The sequence below is a fragment of the Leptonychotes weddellii genome, chromosome 6 (genome assembly GCF_054177405.1).
Source record: "Leptonychotes weddellii isolate Sample4059 chromosome 6, ASM5417740v2, whole genome shotgun sequence".
Taxonomy (NCBI): domain Eukaryota; kingdom Metazoa; phylum Chordata; class Mammalia; order Carnivora; family Phocidae; genus Leptonychotes; species Leptonychotes weddellii.
In genome coordinates, this window is record NC_138374.1 from 113,017,311 (window position 1) to 113,035,729 (window position 18,419).

Genomic DNA, 18,419 nt, shown 5'->3' on the forward strand with positions numbered 1-18,419 from the left:
TCACTTTGCCCAAGTCCTGCTTCGTGCTGAGTACACACATGTATGCATGCTTGCCAGGGAAGGCCCAGCCCAGAGGGGTGTAGAGCACCAGCACCGGAGAAGAACCGAGCTCCAAGGGGGTATCCTTAGACCCTTGGAGAAGCTTCGAGGCCAGGACAACCTCTGTGATGAGTGACCACCCCTTCTCTGTCCCACAGGCTTCAGATGGACCAGGAACCTGGCCCCCTCCCTCAGGCTAGCTGGGTCCTTGATGGCTACTCCGGCTGCCCTGTTGGGACTGAGGAGAGCTTCTCCTGTGCAGGTGAGTGTTCTAGAGGAAAGACTTCCTCCTGGGCTGGGGAGGCCACCAGACTAGAAGTCTCACTGCCCCTGTGGGAGAAGAGACCTGGCTAGACAGGTCTTTCTCTTCACAATGAGCCATCAGCCTGTGAATTGCACTTTGAGTTTTTGCCATGCTTGGCTCAACCCAGGGCTGGTCCATCAAATCCAGGGGCACGTCCAAGTCAGGAGAGGAAAGTGGCCAGTGGGTGCCCTGTTTATCCAGTGCTCAGGTCTGGGAGTCACCAAGGCCATGACAAAAAAAAGTAACGAGCTGGGAGATTGAGAACCAAGAGCCAGGTTCCGAGCAAAGCCCAGATGAACAGTGGAAGTGCTGGGAACCAGCGAGGCAGCCCAGAGCCATCTGGCTAACTGCCTCACAGCTGCTGCCTCTCCCAGGACCACTCCCACACCTGTCACCTTCCCTGGGGCACCCGGTAGTCACAACATATCACCTGATGCATGTCGTACTGGTGCCTGAGCCTCAGGAGCCAGAATGTGAGGCTTACCAAGAAGAGCCCCAAACCTGGAACACAGTGATGCTCTGTAGGGGCAGAGATGCTGCGTGTCCCCAGGTGCATCCTCAGGCCAGTGTCTGGCCCCCGGCAGGTGCTCAGCAGGTGTCTCTGACTGAATGACTGGTGAGCGGATGGATGAATGCTTGTGTGCCATAGGTCAGGTCCTAGATTGGTCAGATTCTAAACTCTTAGCGGGGTTTAGGTGTGTGTGTTGATATTCCTGCAACATTAAAAAATACCTAGAGGATGACTGTGTACGCACGAGAGGTACTCGAGACTCCACACTGCAGGGCACCAGCTCTGTCTGTCCTTTAGTTTCCAAAGGGGGCTTGTCCTAGGAAAAGGATGAGCTTGCTTTTGGCAAACCTGAGATTGTCCAGCGGTTTTGTCTTAGCTTCATTTCGGTGCTTGGCTCCGGTGGGCAAAGTTCGGGTGTACGACACAGCCTGACCCTGATGCCATTGGACCCCAGTAGAATGCCATTCCTGCTTTCTTCGTCCCCTCTGTGCAGGTGGTTGGGTGTTCCTCTAGGCTGGGGGCGGGGCCCTTTGAGCCTTCTGCCAGCCTGGGCGCCAGCAGTGGTCTTGGGGCCTTTGTGACCCCGAAGACAGAGAAGCAACACTCACTCCATGGCAAACCTTGTAGAGGAGGTTTGTGGGGGTGGAGCCTGGGCATCTAGAAAGTGAGCCATTGCCTCCCACAATAAGTATGCCCGCAGAGGAACCAGGGCATGGCGGGGGACAAAGGAAACCAAATGTCACTGGCACTGAGAAACCATCAGAATTAGAATGTGGTAACCAGGAAACTATGTGGAGCTCTATTTTTACATTTGCAGTTTTGTTAGTGTAATGGCTTCCTTATGGGTATGCCACACTGTGGGAGTCTAATGATCTCCACCTAACTAGGCTCTCGTTCATAATCATTATCCGATGAGCTGGGGAGAGGACTTTCACTTTTAGCATCTGCCGCAGCCTGACTTTAGGAATCCCCCAGGCTCGTCAGCTGGAAGACCATCCTTACCAGCCAGCTCTGAGCATGTCCGATAGATCCCAGGTTGGGTTCCTCCATGAGGTGGAGTGCCAGTGAACCTTTGGAGGTGGGAGAAAAGGGAGAAGCCCTTGCTTCCTCCAAGGCTCCTGGGGAGGAGAAACCAGGTTCACTGCCTCTGCTCTGCCACGCCCTAGTCATCATGGCGATCCATGTTGGCCAAGGCTATGCTGAGCATGCCGACGGGTTGGATGGAGAGAGAGATTTAGGGTCTGCTTGTGCTTTGTAGGGGAACCTGCACTCTAAGCCTGAAGAAAACAGAGATGAGAAGGAGACGATGGAAGACTTCCATTTTATGCCCTGTTCCCCTACCTCTGAACTTCACTCAGAGCATGACATGATTCATTCATTCTTTTCTTCTTTCATTCAATCAACAAACCATCAATGAGTGTTTGCCTTGTGCCAAACACTGTGCTCAGCACTAAGGTAAAAGATGAATAAGGGGCACCTGGCCGGCTCAGTCAGGAGAGCATGCTACTCTTGGTCTTGGGGTCATGAGTTCAAGCCCCACATTGAGCATGGAGGCTACTTTAATCATAAATAAGTAGATAGATAGATAATTTAAAATGGCATTCCTATAGAAAAAAATAAAACAAAGAGATGAATAAGACTCTGAAACTGTTTCAAGGAGTTCATAGGCTAGAGATTCACTCCAGTGAGTCTGACCCAGAGGATCGGTTGGCAGTGACCTGCCCTTGTAGGAGCTGATCCGGCAGCCCAGTCAGTCCTGCCCACATGAGGCCCTCTAGCACGAGGAGGACACTGGCATTATGCTCCTCAATTTGTAGAAGGATATTTGGGTGCCTTGGAGAATAGAATACCATATCCCATATTGGTGTCATTCACAGAACCCAGCACAGTTATTGACCATGTGATTCCCATATCAATTTGTAGACGACAAGGGGCAGGTCTGCTTTCTTTTGTAGCTCAAACATCCTTCCTTCTTGTTTGTGAACCCGTCTTGCTCCCCATGACCTAGCACAGTGCCCGCTGATCAGTGTTTGGTGAAATGGTGAATTGAGAGAGTGAATAAGGAACCCAAGGTCAGGGGTTGTGGAGTCATTGATCCTCTGTGGGCCTGCTTCTTGCTGGCTGATGAGGAGCAACCAGACTTTCTTCTGTTCTCTTCCCAATATGGTCCTCTCAGGCATCCAGGCATCTGGGGGGACAGAGGCCTTGAGGGGAGCAGGGAAGACTAAGACCTTTCTCAGCCTTGTACTACTTTCTTCCTTATTCTGCCTGGGAATGGAGTCCAAATGAGGTGGGATAAGCTTTGTAGAGCAGGAAGAGAATTTCCCACGATGACTTGCCACCACACAGCGGTGTTGGGACTTGGCCTTCGTATGTCCCAGGGGTGTTCTGCACCTAGCCCATGGGTGTTTGTGTGTGTGCCCTGACGCACTCTTGGCTCGCTTGGCTGTGCTGGTGAGGGCCCCGTGCTGGTCCCATCTGCCAACACTCCCCTTAGTTGCCACCATCAGATCTTAATTTGGAAAGCCAGTGGAAGCCAGTGCTGACATTTCTGTGTGCCCACATGTGTGAGGCCGTGTGCAGGAGGACTGGGAAAGGTCGCCCCAAGGTTGACACAGGTTCCTTAATTACTTCCACTTTGTGGCATGTTTGACTGAGTGCTAAGTGGACACATAATGAAGGGTACTTTCTCTCACCATCACATGTGTTGCTGGGGAACAAGCTAGAGCTTCCTCCCTGCCTTGCTTCTCACACAAGGCTTGATATATATAGAATAGGAGGGGCAGTGTAGAGTTTGGCCTCATGCTGGAGTTGTTTTGTTTTTCTCCTTCTTTCTTCTCCCTTGTTGAGCCGACTCCATCTTGAAGCCAGAATTAAGTTTTTTCATGTTTTGTGGATTTGGGAGCAGGGATAGAGTCCCCCTTCTGAGAAAACTTGCATACCTGGTGTGCCCTCCGCCGGGGGGCAGGAGAGAGGTCTGGTCACTGCATTCCCTGGGAGAGGAATTTGTTCAGGGCTCTTAGGTGGCTCCAGCACAGTGGGGCAAGCCCCCTGTGCTCTTCTGGGGGCTTCAGGCCAAATCCAAGTATCCCAGGGCTACTGATGACTTGGAAAATCAAAGAACACAGGAAGTCAAAGCTCTAATGAACTTTCCCCATCACCCACATGTGGCCTCATTTTCCATGGAGAGCGATGTGGCTCAGAGAGAAACAGACCTGTTCACGACTGCCTGGTTCGTTAGCAGGGGAATTGAAGCCAGGACTCCTGCCTTTTGGTGTCCCCAACTCTAAAATGACCAAATGGTAACCATGACTACCATTTATTGAACACCTACTAGGTGCAGGGCTCCGTGCTAGATTCTTCCCGTGAAGTCCTTCACGAGCATCTTATGCAACCCTTTGCAGGTGGAACTGTTATTCTGTGGAATAGATGAGGAAACTCCAGCTCAGAGAAGTTACATGAACTAGCTTCTCCGGGGACACACAGCTAGGGGGGCTGTGCCAGGATTTGAATCTGGGCTTGTCAAAAAGCCCAGCCTTCCAGCCTTCCAGCGCTGCTCCCCTGCCTTCCCGCTGCTCCCAGCACTCACTGGGTCACTGGCACACTGTCTCCCTTAACCTCCGCCAAATGGTGGGGAAGGAAACAGGGTCAGGGAGCCACAGTCCTGCTGACATCTTCCTCAACGTGAGCAAGCCCTGGGATGTCACCGGCTTCTCTGTCATCCCAAACCTGTGTCATTTCATGCTGAATTCACACCGCCGTGTCCCCTGCCCTCTGGGGACTTTCAAGCTGAGCTGAGCCTGATGTCCCAGCCATCCGTGGAGAGAGGACGTGCAGACAATTGACTAGAAAACACAGGCCGAGTTCAGGGGCAGATGGTATTAGCTCTGTTGTCAGGGCTCAGGCAGCTCCGTGCCGCTGTGGGCCAGAGGAGGCTCGGGAGTTCGGGGGTCTCTTGAGGGCCGGTTTGGATAAACAGGGTGGCTGTCTGGGACCAAGTAGGCTTCTAGGAGCTGGGAGGGGAGGTAATAATAATACCGCGTAGCATTGGCTAGCACTTGCTGTGGCTTCCTCTGCATTAGGCCCTGCCACTAAGCACCTTCAATCCTTCTAACAACGTGTGAGAGTTGGAACAGCTCCCCAGCTTCGTATCACAGCTTTACCACTTGCTAGCTGTGCAGCCTTGGGGAAATGATCTAATCGCTCTGTGCCTCCATGATGATGACAGTACCTTCACGATGAGGACGAAATACACCAATGTATAAAGTGCTTAGAGGAGCACTGATACATAGTAACTGCTTAATATGTTATTGTTCGTTATTGAGGAGAGTGCTGTTACTAACATGCCCACTTTACAGATGAGGAAATGAGGAAAGGCTATGCGACATGCCCAGGGTGGTCCAGCCAGGATTGGAACCCAGGCAGCTGGCCTTCGGAGGTCACTCTCTTAGCCATACATGCCATGACCTTGCTGGAGGGAAACATGTCCCGAGTCCTGGGGTGCCACCGGGAGGCCGGGAGGGGCAGCGGGATGAGCAGCAGGACAGAGCCTAGCTCTGGGGGGGGCCTGTGAAGGAAGAGGCCAGAGAAGTGAGGTCATCTGAGGTACCCTGCTGGAGGAGTTTGAAATAGAAACTAGAGGGATCTGGATTCTATTTCTTAGGAGGAGGAAGGGGGAGGGAGGAGACTGAGTGACTTCTCAAGACAGCATTTGGCAGGGAATGGGATTAATCTCCAAGCAGTGAATTTGACCCAGTGGGAGCCATTTTAGTGGAATGTCAAAATGGTTCTCCTGTAGAGAATTGTCCCCTATACCCCGTACCTGTCTGACCTCGACTCAGCTTCCTTCTGGCAGGTTTCTGGAGATTCAGCTCTCCCAACTGAGAGGAACTTCTTTAGTTCTTCCTGGGAAGCCCTGGCCTCTTGTTTAATTCTCTCTCTGTGTGCCTGTGGGCCACGGGAAGGCCCTGAGGATAAGGATATGTACTGGGAGGAGGTAGGCCCAGTTACTAGGAATCTCTCCAGATCTGTCTACCCCTTACAACTTCAGAGTGTTACCTAGGGGGCTCTGGGGCTGCTAGAAATTTCAGCCATGGGAGGAGGAAGGAACCTGAACTATTTGCTAAACTTTCACCACTGTCCTTCCTTGACCAATGGGGAGAAACTTCCATGACTAATCCAGAGAAACGCTGTTTCAATGATGCCCTAAAGACTTGACTTCACAGGTCTTTGTCCCATCCCTTGAGGCAAAAGCTGGCCAATCCTGTTCACAGCAGGGTCTCCCTGGGAAGGCCTGAGGCAGATGGAGAGCCTGCAGGCAGCTTCATCTCAAGGAGCCCTGGCTCCAAGAGAGGCTTTAGTCCCTCCCTCTGGCACCACTGAATGGGCAGAAACCGGAACACAGTGCCCCCCCCTTCCCTGCACTTCCTCTATCCCCTTGATAAGAGGATTAGGGTCCCCCACTGAGAGACTTCCCCCCCCACAATAAGGCCGCCCAGCAGGCTTACATGGAAGGAGCTCTGGGGAGAGGCAGTTGAAGAGAGTGAGCGACATAGACACAATAAGCAGGAAGATTAAGTGCTGAGAATTACCCCAGTCATAATATTCCTTGTCCTGAGTCCTTTAAGAGGCGGAAGGAATCAAAACCCCGCCTTCCTGTGTGTGGCTCCCAGGCTGTGGGAGTCCTGTGCTTCAGAGAGAGCCGAAGATAATTAAAGGGTCAGGGCAGAGAGAGGGTCAGCGAGTGTGGGGTCATCCAAGCCCTGCGGGGAGGGGACAGGACAGAGAAGTGGTTAGTCTTAGTCATCCCTTCTCTCAAGAAAATCATTCCACCTCCACAGAGGGCTGGAGAAGCAAATGAGTGTGTTCTGTGTTGAGAATGATCGAGGTCACATTGATAAGAGAACTTCCGAGTGGGAGGAGAGCTCAGCCCCATCAGAAGTGGAGGGCGAGCAGCTCTCATGTTCACATAAAGACTGGCACAGTCCAGGGGCAGGAGCTTGACCCAGTGAGCTCACTGCATCCTTCCTGCCTGAGAACCTGGGTTTCCATGGGGCAGGAAGAAGCACAGAAGTGGTAAGCTCCTTGTGATGAAATCAGACTGGGTGAAAGGTAGAGTTCTCATCATGCTTTGAGACTCCCACCCACCACACCAATGACTATTCTTAACATTTGCAGAGCAGTTTTTATATACTAAGTAATTGCCAGTGATTATTCTATTAAAATTCAATGAAATATGAATCCATGGCATTCCTGTGTTAAGTTTAATGTCTCTTTAAAAACCTAACAAGGGGCGCCTGGGTGGCTCAGTCGTTGGGCGTCTGCCTTCGGCTTAGGTCGTGATCTGCCTTCAGCTCAGGTCGTGATCTCCGGGGTCCTGGGATCGAGCCCTGCATCGGGCTCCCTGCTCCGCGGGGGGCCTGCTTCTCCCTCTCCCTCTCCCCCTGCTTGTGTTCCCTCTCTTGCTGTGTCTCTCTCTGTCAAATAAATAAATAAAATCTTTAAAAAATAAAAAGTAAAGGGCGCCTGGGTGGCTCAGTTGGTTAAGCGACTGCCTTCGGCTCAGGTCATGATCCTGGAGTCCCGGGATCGAATCCCACATCGGGCTCCCTGCTCGGCAGGGAGTCTGCTTCTCTCTCTCCCACTCCCCGTTTGTGTTCCCTCTCTCGCTGTGTCTTTCTCTGTCAAATAAATAAATAAAATCTTTAAAAAAAAAGAAAAATAAAATAAAAAGTAAATAAAAACCTAACAAAAACTCTCATAAAGCACAGAGGTGCCTGCTGAGAGAATGGGTATAGCCATGATACGTGAGTGTCTTTCTCTCCAGAGTAGTGAGAAGGTCCCCAGCTGGTTCTGGGTCAGGTGGGTAAAGGTTTCTCCCTACTCTTGCAGTTGTTTTTAACTTTTTAGCATCAAGGACCTCTTTCAGAACCTGGTTGTCTCCCCAGACAAATGGACTCTTCACAACACAAAACTTATATTTGACGGTTGGTTTCACGGACCTTCACAAACCAGTTTGTGAACACACATTAGGAAGTTCTCCCCTTCAGTAATAATATCACAGCGTTGGCCAGACAACCTCAGGTTTGGACCTTTTGTTTTTTCTCATCAGGTTTTTGGGTTTCCTTGGCCCACAGTGAGGTAATGGGATTTATTACAAATGGGTCGGTTCTGCTCTAAAGCAGAATGTTGAGTATGATCTTTGAGGTTCCACTTAGTGTTGTGATTCAGTGACCTTAAAACAATCAACTCTGCGGGCGCCTGGGTGGCTCAGTTGGTTAGCGACTGCCTTCGGCTCGGGTCATGATCCTGGAGTCCCAGGATCGAGTCCCACATCGGGCTCCCTGCTCAGCAGGGAGTCTGCTTCTCCCTCTGACCCTCCTCCCTCTCCTGCTCTCTGTCTCTCATTCTCTCTCTCTCAAATAAATAAATAAAATCTTTAAAAAAAACAAAACAAAACAATCAACTCTGCATGGACAGGTCAGATTGGATTCTAGGTTTGCCCTTATAACAGGATACATGCACACAGGCAGTTTGTGTTTCCAGCCAACACACGGGCACAGCTGCACTCACAGAGGCTACCCTTGTCCCTCTTCATCCCCCGTCACAGGCCTGTGGTTTCCATGACAACTGATCTGGGCTGGTCCTAGTCTAGGGGCAGTGGACCTGGGTGTTGCAGAGCTCATCTGGAGCCCAATGTGCAATGAACACCCCAATGGATGTGTATGGAACAGTTGCCATGGCAACACACAAGCCAAACACATGTGGGAAACATCTAAGACTTCTTATCCTGGTCTCTTTATTAGCGCAAGGAGCACAGGGATCTAATTTTAAATGAGTGCAATTTCAGAGTCGTCTAGATTAGGTGTTTTCCTTCGGCCTTTCCCTGCTGTAAGGCCATGAGCAGAGGGATTCGAGAGGTTCTCCACCCCGTACTTCCACCTAATTTCTTACGTAACCAACGAGAACACGTTTCATTACAGGAAAATGGAGGCATTCTCTTAAGGCCACATAGCAAGCCAAGAAGAGAACCGGGACCTCCAAGACTTGAGAAGAGGGAAGTCCTGAAGGGGTCCTGCACTTGTTGGTACTGCCAAGTCCACTAGAAGTGACCAGGACCCCAGGACAAAGGGCATGAGGCTGAGCTACCAAGGGGCTGGTGGTGCTGTAGACCACCAAGGGAGTAATCCTCTGTCCTTGTCCCCAGGATTCTATGGGCCAGTTTTATTTTTTTAAAGTTTTTATTTATTTATTTATTTATTTATTTATTTATTTATTTATTTATTTATTTGAAAGAGAGTGGGGGGTGGGAAGCACAGAGGGAGAGTGGCAGGGAGAAGCAGGTTCCCCGCTGAGCAGGGAGCACGATGGAGGACAAGGATGTGGGGCTTGATCCCAGGACTCTGAGATCATGACCTGAGCCGAAGGCAGATGCTTAACTGATTGAGCCACCCAGGTGCCCCTGTGGGCCAGTTTTAATGTGACTGCACTCCTAGACCCCCATGCAAACCTCAGGTGCAGTGGGCATCTGGGTTACAGGGAGCAGGGGTGGGATTAGGCCTGGACCAGAGGATAGGCAGGAAGCATGAGAGGGCAAGGTTACCAGGTGGTGGAGCCAGAGCCGTGAAGGCCTTGAGCGCCTTGCAGGGTCAGCTCTGGCTCTGTACCAGCAGGTATCAGACTTGGAGAGTCCGGTCCTGCACCTGCAGCTGGACATGCTGGACTTCGGGCTCGGGTCCTGTTTCCTTGTATGATAAGAAGTGACTTATTGCCTTCCCAGGGTCTACTCTCTGCCCTTCCCATTTCACCAGATGGTAGGCTCATCCCTGTCCTGTTGGCCTAGAGGCTCAGGGGAGGTGCATCCAGGCTGCTGTGAGCCCTGAGGAATGTGGGTTGTAGTTTAGAATTTCTCAGCATTTCTACCCTCCTAGAAGCTCTCCCTGAAACAGTTAGGCCAGAGGGTGGACAAAGGCCTATGATCCCTGGCTCTACTCCCAGCCTTTGGTTTGCTGAGCCTGATTTTCCCCCAGCAGGCGGGCAAACAGCAAATCTCTTCTGAACCTACACTGCTGACCTTGTGGCCCAGAAGAAAAATTCCCAACCCCTGGGCTTGGGTGCCTCCTGGGACCAGAGATGCTGAGTGAGGGCCTTGCAGAATCCATATTTCTACCAATGCCCCGGCAAAGCAAAGTAGCAGCTGGGCTGGGAGGAAGGACGTGGATCAATCTGGGAAGGCTTCCTGGATGAGGCCCTTGGAGGTATGAGGAAGCTGGTGCATCCATGCTGGACCACTGTGTCCACTGGCCCCTTTTCTTCTGCAGATGGCAGCGAAGGGTGGGGCTCAAATTCCAGTTGAGACTGTCTCATATGCCAGGGAGCCTGGGCTCTGAGGACACCTTGCTCACTCTTGCCTCTGTCTCCCAGAGATGTCACAAAGCTCTCCACACCTCCGAGTAGAGCAGAGATGGAGATGTTGGAGAGGAGAGGGTCTCAGTTGTGATATGTCCCCAGGTCACTCCCCCAAAAAACTGGAGCTTCCCTTGAAGGGGCAAAGAGAGGGTCTGCTGGCCTCCCTGTGGCCCAGGGCTGCAGAGAAGGAAGCAAAGATGTTGCTGGGACCTCATCCCAGAGCCTGGTTCCCATTCCAGCATACCAGCTGCAGTGTCTCTCACCACGGGGTATTGAGAGGTCACTGCTGTTTACAATCCCCCACACATCTGTTCTGAGTCACGCATTCATTCATTTACTTGCTCGTCATTCACCAACTATTTCTGAGAGCCCACTATGTGCAAAGAGCCATGATGGGTTTTGAGAAAAAATTGATAATCAGTCGACCAACCAAAGATGGATCCTTGGGAAACACAAAGGAGTGAATGAAAAATTTTGGCTCTGGATGTTCAGAGATTATTGAAGTGGCTACAGCGAACTGTGTGGAGAGAGTCAGGGAAGGCATCCTAGGGAAGGGCCGAGGAGAACAGAAGACTCCAAAACTTTCTCTAAAACCAGCTCCTCCGCAAGTCTTCCCTATCTTGGTTGAAGGCCAGTCCAGTGTTAGAGTTGTCCAGGCCCAAATCCTTGGGATACGCTCCATTTCTGTAAATCCCACACACCCACACCTGGTCTATCAGCAGATTCTAATGGCTTCAGAATATAGAGTCTGACCACTTTGTGCCACTGCCAAAGTCACTACCCACTTCCAAGCCACCATCCTCTCTCACCTCCGCTGTTGGGACTCTTCTGCCCACGAGCTTAGCGCTGCAGCCAAAGTGACCCTTTCAAGGGGGAAGCTGGGTCCTGTCACTCCTCTGATCCAAACCTGCCAGTGACTCCCATCCTACTCAGAGTAAAAGGCCACGTCCTTGTCATGACCTAGAAGGCCTTCCACGCCCTGGCCTCCAGTTATATCTCAGACTTCATTGCCCACCACCATCCTCCCCTTCCTTTCCAGCCACGCGGATCTCCATGCGGTTCTGCTGCTGGGCCGGGCGCACTCTCCCTCAGGGCTGTTCCCTCTGCCTGGATATCTTCCCCCAGTTATCCATATAAATTGCTCCCTCTCTTCCTTCAGATTTTTACTCAGATGTCATCTTCTTAACTAAAGCCTTCTTTGGCCACCATACTGAAAATTCAACCCCTACCGCTGGAGATTTCATATTCCCCTTCCTGCTTTGTTTTACTCCTGAGAACTTTGTAGTAGTTAACATTTCTTTCTCATTTATCGTCTGTGTCTCCCGTTAGATAGGGAGTTCCACAAGGACAGGAGTTTGTGTCAATCCTCCAGCACTCCTCATAGCGGGCACGTAGCAGGCACTGAGCAGGAGGTGAGCAATGGGGAGCTGGTCATCAGGATGTAGACGAGACTGTGCTGAGCACCGGCCATCTCAGCAGCCTCCAGCCTGGCCTTGCGCACATTTTGAGTGCTCAAGAAGTCCCTGCCAATGGGTGGAATGACATAGGGGAATGACAGGGTAGAGAAAAGGACAGAAGGAGGTGGGGAGCAATGCTGGAGGGCTTTCCACAAAGGCATAAGTATTGGAATCTGCTAGGGAGATGATGAAAAAAACCTCATCATAGGGACCTGAGGAGGGCAGACTCAAAGAGGGTGTCTGTCACTCAGTTGGCCTGGCCCAGGGTGGGTGGGCTAGGCTTGCAGAGCCATGGGACTAGGTGCCTAGCTCTTGCTCTCCTGATCATGACCGTGAGCTCAGATATCAAGAAAACTCTTCCCTCTTCCCTGCTCTGACTTGGCCCTTGTCGGAGCCAAGTTTGGACTCACCTTCCCACTCCCCCCTCCCTCAGATCCCCTCTTCTCCCAAGGTTACCTTTCAAGGTCAACAGGGTGGAGGCAGCCCACCTCTCCTTTCTACCTTTTCCTGTCCTCCTCTCTCCCCAGTCTAATGGGGGAGCCCGCAGACCCCCCACAGACAACCTGGGTTGCATCTGTTTCCCAGCACATGGTGTGAGAATGTAAAATCACACAGCATGCCTTTCCTTGGCTGTATGCCTGTGTCTTCATTCCTCAGATTGCTTTAAGTTCTCGGTCAACACATGTGGTCAAATCACTCATCCCACCCCATCACAGAAAGTGCCATTGCCTTTGGAGATAGAGGAGTGGGGTGATGAGTGGTTCTGGGGAGCTGGGAATTGAGGATTTTCATGATTCCAAACCAGCCTCTTTCCCCGCCTCCTCTTTGGAGACTGGGCAGAATCCAGTTGCTCTCCACAGGGCACTGACATCACCAGGACCCACTCCCTGCCCAGCCGGGCCTCTCCCTCATCACATAGGATTTCTCTCATCAGACCATCCCCAGCCTATCTGTTCTGTGGCTTGGGGAAAGAGGAAACGGCAGAGTGGGAGGGGCTCAGGGCGGTTTGGCTATGGTGTGACAGGGCAGGTCCCTCTCTTTTTAGGAATCACTCAAGGAAACATTCTGCACATATTGGCTTTATCGACTGATGCTGGAATGGCTGTTGCCACGGCAGCAGAGGCTCCCACTGCAGTAGAGGATGGTGGGAAACTCAAGGGATGTGAAAGGAATCAAAAAAGAACCAGATAGGAGAGGTCGCATTAGGGAGTGTCTGAAAGTTCCAGGATGCCAAGAGGACTATTTAAAGAGGCCACCACGGGGCGCCTGGGTGGCTCAGTCGTTAAGCGTCTGCCTTCGGCTCAGGTCATGATCCCAGGGTCCTGGGATCGAGCCCCACATCGGGCTTCCTGCTCGCCGGGAAGTCTGCTTCTCCCTCTCCCACTCCCTCTGCTTGTGTTCCTGCTCTCGCTATCTCTCTCTCTGTCAAATAAATAAATAAAATCTTTAAAAAATAAATAAATGAAGAGGCCACCACATGGCCATGGCACAGCCCTTTAGAGAGTGGCATCGAGAAGATGAGCAGTACCGGGTGGATGTGGAGGGAGAGAGGACTAGCACTCAAGGGGATTAGCACTGAATTAACTCATGAGATGAGCATGGAAGGTGTTTTCCATCTCATAAACTGACAGGTGGCCTCTCGTGCAGGAGGGATTGGGGACGGTTAAAGGGGGGATTGTGGGGGGCCAGTGGTGGGGGGCTAGTGCCTATCTTCTGGACACAGACAGATCCAGAGGAGACAATCCTCCTCAAAGGAGGCAGAATTTCAGGAGCTGTTTATTTTTTTTAATTTTTAATTTTAATTTTTTTTAAAAGATTTTATTTATTTATTTGACAGAGAGAGACACCGCGAGAGAGGGAACACAAGCAGGGGGAGTGGGAGAGGGAGAAGGAGGCTTCCTGCCGAGCAGGGAGCCCGATGCGGGGCCCGATTCCAGGACCCTGGGATCATGACCTGAGCCGAAGGCAGACTCTTAACGACTGAGCCACCCAGGCGCCCCTCAGGAGCGGTTTATTGAAGGAAAGGACTTGGGATTTGGGGCATGGGCTATCCCCAGAGAGGAGGCACAGAGGAACAAAAAAGGAGTAAAGACGAGGAAGAGACCCGGCTTGCACGCAGGGACCAGCGAGGGCTGGAAGAAAGGAGGGTCAGCTTCTGGGGGCAGTGGGCATGCAGGGACAAGGAAGTACAGGTGGACAGAGCAAAAAGTGGAATAGTGCCTCATAGTAATTCTGAAGATTAATTTGACAGGAGCAAACCTACAAACCTACTGGAGACGGGAAGCCAAATAAACCAAGGGGTGACAGCGTCAGGTCTGCCTACAGAAGTGCGCACTAGGCGGGATGGACCACAGTGGAAATGATGGTTTTCAGCCAGATGGCAACCAGTTAATTTCTCCTTGTCTGCTAAAGAGATGATTTTACATACAGGGAAAGAACATAGAAATAATAAGCAAGAGCTACTGTAACCTGGTAAATCAGAGAACAAGGATCCCCAGATTCTCAAATCGCTATTTTTAGGAAAGGTGAGGTTCCTGGGTGATTGAATTAGGTGTGTCTGGCGCAAATTAGGGAATGACCTCTAAGTAAGGATGAGGACTCGAGAAGTGATTGTTTGCAGTTTCATTAAAGGTGGCCTGTGGGATGGGGGAGGAAGGGCATGGTTACCCAGAGACTTGGCACCAGTGATGGGGCTCGGTCCCTTCCTTGAGCTGGGATCTTGTGTTTGGGCATAAGCATGAGAACCTCATGTGTGCCCAGAGAGAAAAATCCCAGGACTGGCCACACCTTTGGGTGCTCTCTGTGGCCGGGGCAAGTTCTGGCATGATACCACCTAAGTCCCTTTAACCAGATCTCTATTGCTTGTCATTCCCTATCTGAGATCACAAGACTTGGTTCCACCCCTGAGTTTCCTAAGTGCTAGACATAGACTCTGAGGCCAGTCTGCATGTGCCCTCTGGACCTTCTGCTAAGTTTTTGCACCCGGCCCCTTTCCTCTGCTTCTCTGAGGCAGCAGGGCGTGAGCCCGAACAACCTCTTGCTTTCTGCTCTCCTGGTCTGAACCCTTCTCTGTTTATACTGCTTAGTATTTCAGGAAGCTTTTAAGACCTCCTCCACCTCTTCTGCCTGGTGGCAGTCTCTTATTCCTACGCTCACATGTACCCAGCCCCTAGGAAGGAAGTGACGGACTCTGGGGTTACAGCACTGAATGAGACAGCCAGGGTCCCTGCTCTTCAGGGCTCGGTCTCCCTCCGGTCACTCCTGAAATTAGTATACACATACCTGTGTCTGCCTATCTGTGGTGAGTGTGTTGGTGTATGTGACATTGTTTTTTCACAGGGTCAGGATGATTATTTTCCCAGATCTGTGTTGTCTATCTTGTACTCCCCCTGTCAGACATTGAATTCCTTGAGGGCAGAATTCTCCATCTTTCTATGTATTGACCAAAGCCCAGCCAAGGGCCCATGCTTCTTACCAACACCCCTCCGCTTGAGAACTGTGTGTTCTTGGTATTGTGGTAAGCACATCCTCTCGGTGATGATCCCTGTTCTTGCAGATTTTGTTGTATCTCAATCCAGCCCTGGGATTATGGAAGGCAGAGGCCTGGGGACAGACACTACCAGGACCCAAGAGTCATAGAGGGGACAGATCCAGTATACAGTGCTCAGGCCTTCAAATCCATTTTGCTTAAACAGTTGTGGCATCTGCTTCCTGCAAGGTACTGAGAGACATAGTTCTGTACCCAGAAAGCTCCAGTGCTGGTGGAGGAGACAGACATGTACACAAATACCTCTCACACCAGGCAGGCTGTGATGATTAGCACTAGGAAAGTGGGTGAACCATGAGACCCAGGCACAGGGTTGTTCAGATTCTAAGGGGACAGGCAGGAAGCTAGAGAGAGGAAGGTTGGGGATGGGGTGGGCAGATAATCTGACAGCCCATTCTGGCAAAGAGTTCTTGAGGTGCCTAGCTGGCTCAGTCGGAAGAGCATGCAAATCTTGATCTCGGGGTCATCAGTTCAAGCCCCATGTTGGATGTAAAGATCACTAAAAAAAATAGATAAACTAAAAAAAAAAAAAAAAAAAAGAATTCTTAGGGCTTTATCCCCAGTGTGTGGCTCCATCTGGGGCCCACCTCTTCTGGAGCAAGCTTTGCTTCCAGAGTCATACCCTCTGCTTTCTCCTGTTCCTCATTTTCTTGCCTGAGAACCATTTGCTCAGGCAACTTGGCACTGACCTGGGAGGCCATGGGAGAATGGGCAGTGTCGCCCTCTACTGAGGGAGTGCCCTAGGCGGACTGCTGCTTGCTCCATCCCTCTTGGCCTCTACCCCTTCCACCCTATCTTTCTTCCCTGAGTCCAAGTGGGAGGAGGGAGAAAGGAAAATGTTGTCCTTTTAAATTGCTCTGCAGTCCCACTTTAGATCAGGCCTGCAGGGGACCCATGCTAAGCCTCCAACTGATTTCCTAGGTTTGACAAAGCGCTTTACAATGCCAAAGCCCTTTTACCCATTAAGCTGGTATTATAACCACTGTAAGAGAAGAGAGCGAGCCAAAGGGGTGCAGTGACTTTGACAAGGACAATTAGAATGGCAATCCAATCTCCTAATCCCAACGGTTGGTCCTTTTCTCCATGCCCTGAGCCCCCTCCCCCGTCAGCCCTAGGCCTGTCTCTCCGAGCCACCCCTGTCCCAACCCCTTTGCCCTACCCCAGGGAGTATCCCCTACCTCTGGAGGGCAGCCGAGAGCCTCCGAGACTGAAGTAAGATGGTACTGGGAGTTTCCTGGAGGGAAACCGCCACAGTTTGGAGTGGGGGTGGGGAAACCAGCAACCTGGATTGTACGGCTTCCCCAACCCCGCTCCCAGCATCTCTCCCGGTCCCACGAGCGCAATTTCCCTCCTGCATCATGAGCTGCCCTGTCTCAGTCCCGTTTACCTGCGCCTCACATCTCCTCGACAGATCCTTTTCACTGCCCCCCACACCCTGGGCGTGGCAGAGGACCACGGTGCCCTCCGAGAACGGGTCCCGCCTCCGCGTGGAAAGCAAGGAGGAAAACTGGTGGAATCCTTTATCTCCCCCCCCAACCCCCTACTCATCCGCCCCTGCATCTCTGCCGCAAATACCACCCCCTCCCGAGCCAGAAATAGACACACACTCGCTCTCCCCCACCTCCCTCCCTCGCGCACACTCCTCCCCTCCTCCTGTTTGCTCCTCCGCCTTCCCCTCCCCTCCTTCCTGCGCTCGGAGCTGCAGCTCGCAGCCTCTACTCAAGCTGGCGGGCGGAGTGCCGCGAGGGAGCTGCGGAGCAGTGCTCGGCCCGCGGGACTGACAGGCGGGCAGGCGGAGGGCCGGCACCCGGGCATCGGAGCACCTCTGCGCGCCCGCCGAGCCGCTGGGCTTCCATTCTTCCTTTGATTTGTAAATTTTAATTTGTATTTTCCCCGCCCCCGCCCCTTTTCCTCCGACCCCGCCCCATCGCCCCACGGTTTCCTCGCTCTTTCCTTTTCCTCTCTTCTTTCCTTGCGTTTCTTTTCCCTGCGCCCGCGCTCGCCTGTCTCCCTCCTCCCTCGCTCCCTCCCTCTTCCTCTCCCCATCTTCCTCGGTTTCTTCCGTCCTTTCTCTCCCCCTCCCCTCCCCCGCCTCCTCTTCCCTGCGCTCCCTCCCCCCCCCCCCGCCCCCGCCGTGCCTGCAGACGCGCGGATCGTCCATGCGCTCCTCGCGGGCAGAATGCTGGGCAGCAGCGTCAAGAGCGTGCAGCCCGAGGTGGAGCTGAGTGGCGGCGGCGGCGGGGACGAGGGCGCGGACGAGCCTCGGGGCACCGGTAGGAAGGCGGCAGCGGCGGACGGCAGAGGCATGCTGCCCAAGCGCGCCAAGGCCCCCGGCGGCGGTGGCGGCATGGCCAAGGCCAGCGCGGCCGAGCTGAAGGTCTTCAAGTCTGGCAGCGTGGACGGCCGAGTCCCCGGAGGGCCTCCCGCCTCCAACCTGCGCAAGCAGAAGTCGCTCACCAACCTCTCGTTCCTCACCGACTCGGAGAAAAAGCTGCAGCTCTATGAGCCCGAGTGGAGCGACGATATGGCCAAGGCGCCCAAGGGCTTGGGCAAGGCGGGGTCCAAAGGCCGCGAGGCTCCGCTTATGTCCAAGACGCTGTCCAAGTCGGAGCACTCGCTCTTCCAGGCAAAAGGCAGCCCGGCGGGCGGCGCCAAGACCCCCCTGGCTCCCCTCGCGCCCAGCCTGGGAAAGCCGAGCCGGATCCCGCGCGGCCCCTACGCCGAGGTCAAGCCGCTCAGCAAGGCTCCTGAGGCAGCCGTGAGCGACGATGGCAAGTCGGACGACGAGCTGCTCTCTAGCAAGGCCAAGGCGCAAAAGGGCTCCGGGCCCGTGCCCTCCGCCAAGGGCCAGGAGGAGCGCGCCTTCCTCAAGGTGGACCCCGAGCTCGTGGTGACCGTTCTGGGAGACCTGGAGCAGCTGCTCTTCAGCCAGATGCTGGGTAAGTCCTGCCTCCCCCGCCCCACCCCTGGCTTTCTCCTTGCCAGCTGCAAGGGAAGGTGTAGAGAGAGCGCAGCTCCCTTCCTTTTCTCCTCCTCCCGGTAGGGCTCTCCAGATTTCGGTCAGGTTGTGAGGGGGCATTGGGCCCAGATGTGCAGGGCTGGCCTACCTCCAGATGCGCATGGCTAAAGTGCGTCTTCTTAAAGATGTCACCA

The 18,419-nt window shown here is 52.9% G+C and overlaps 1 protein-coding gene across 5 annotated transcripts in view; it reads left to right on the forward strand.

Annotated features, from left to right (window-relative positions):
* NAV1 (neuron navigator 1) overlaps window positions 1-18,419 on the forward strand; it is a 244,319-nt gene that overhangs the window by 77,251 nt on the left and 148,649 nt on the right. For 4 of the 5 annotated variants that reach the window (XM_081823043.1, XM_081823041.1, XM_081823044.1 and 1 more), the window contains exons 3-4: window positions 198-301; window positions 17,411-18,205. In XM_081823043.1, the coding sequence (XP_081679169.1) occupies window positions 198-301; window positions 17,411-18,205 (899 nt within the window). The remainder of the gene's footprint in view (window positions 1-197; window positions 302-17,410; window positions 18,206-18,419) is intronic. The other variant, XM_081823045.1, reaches the window with a different exon arrangement.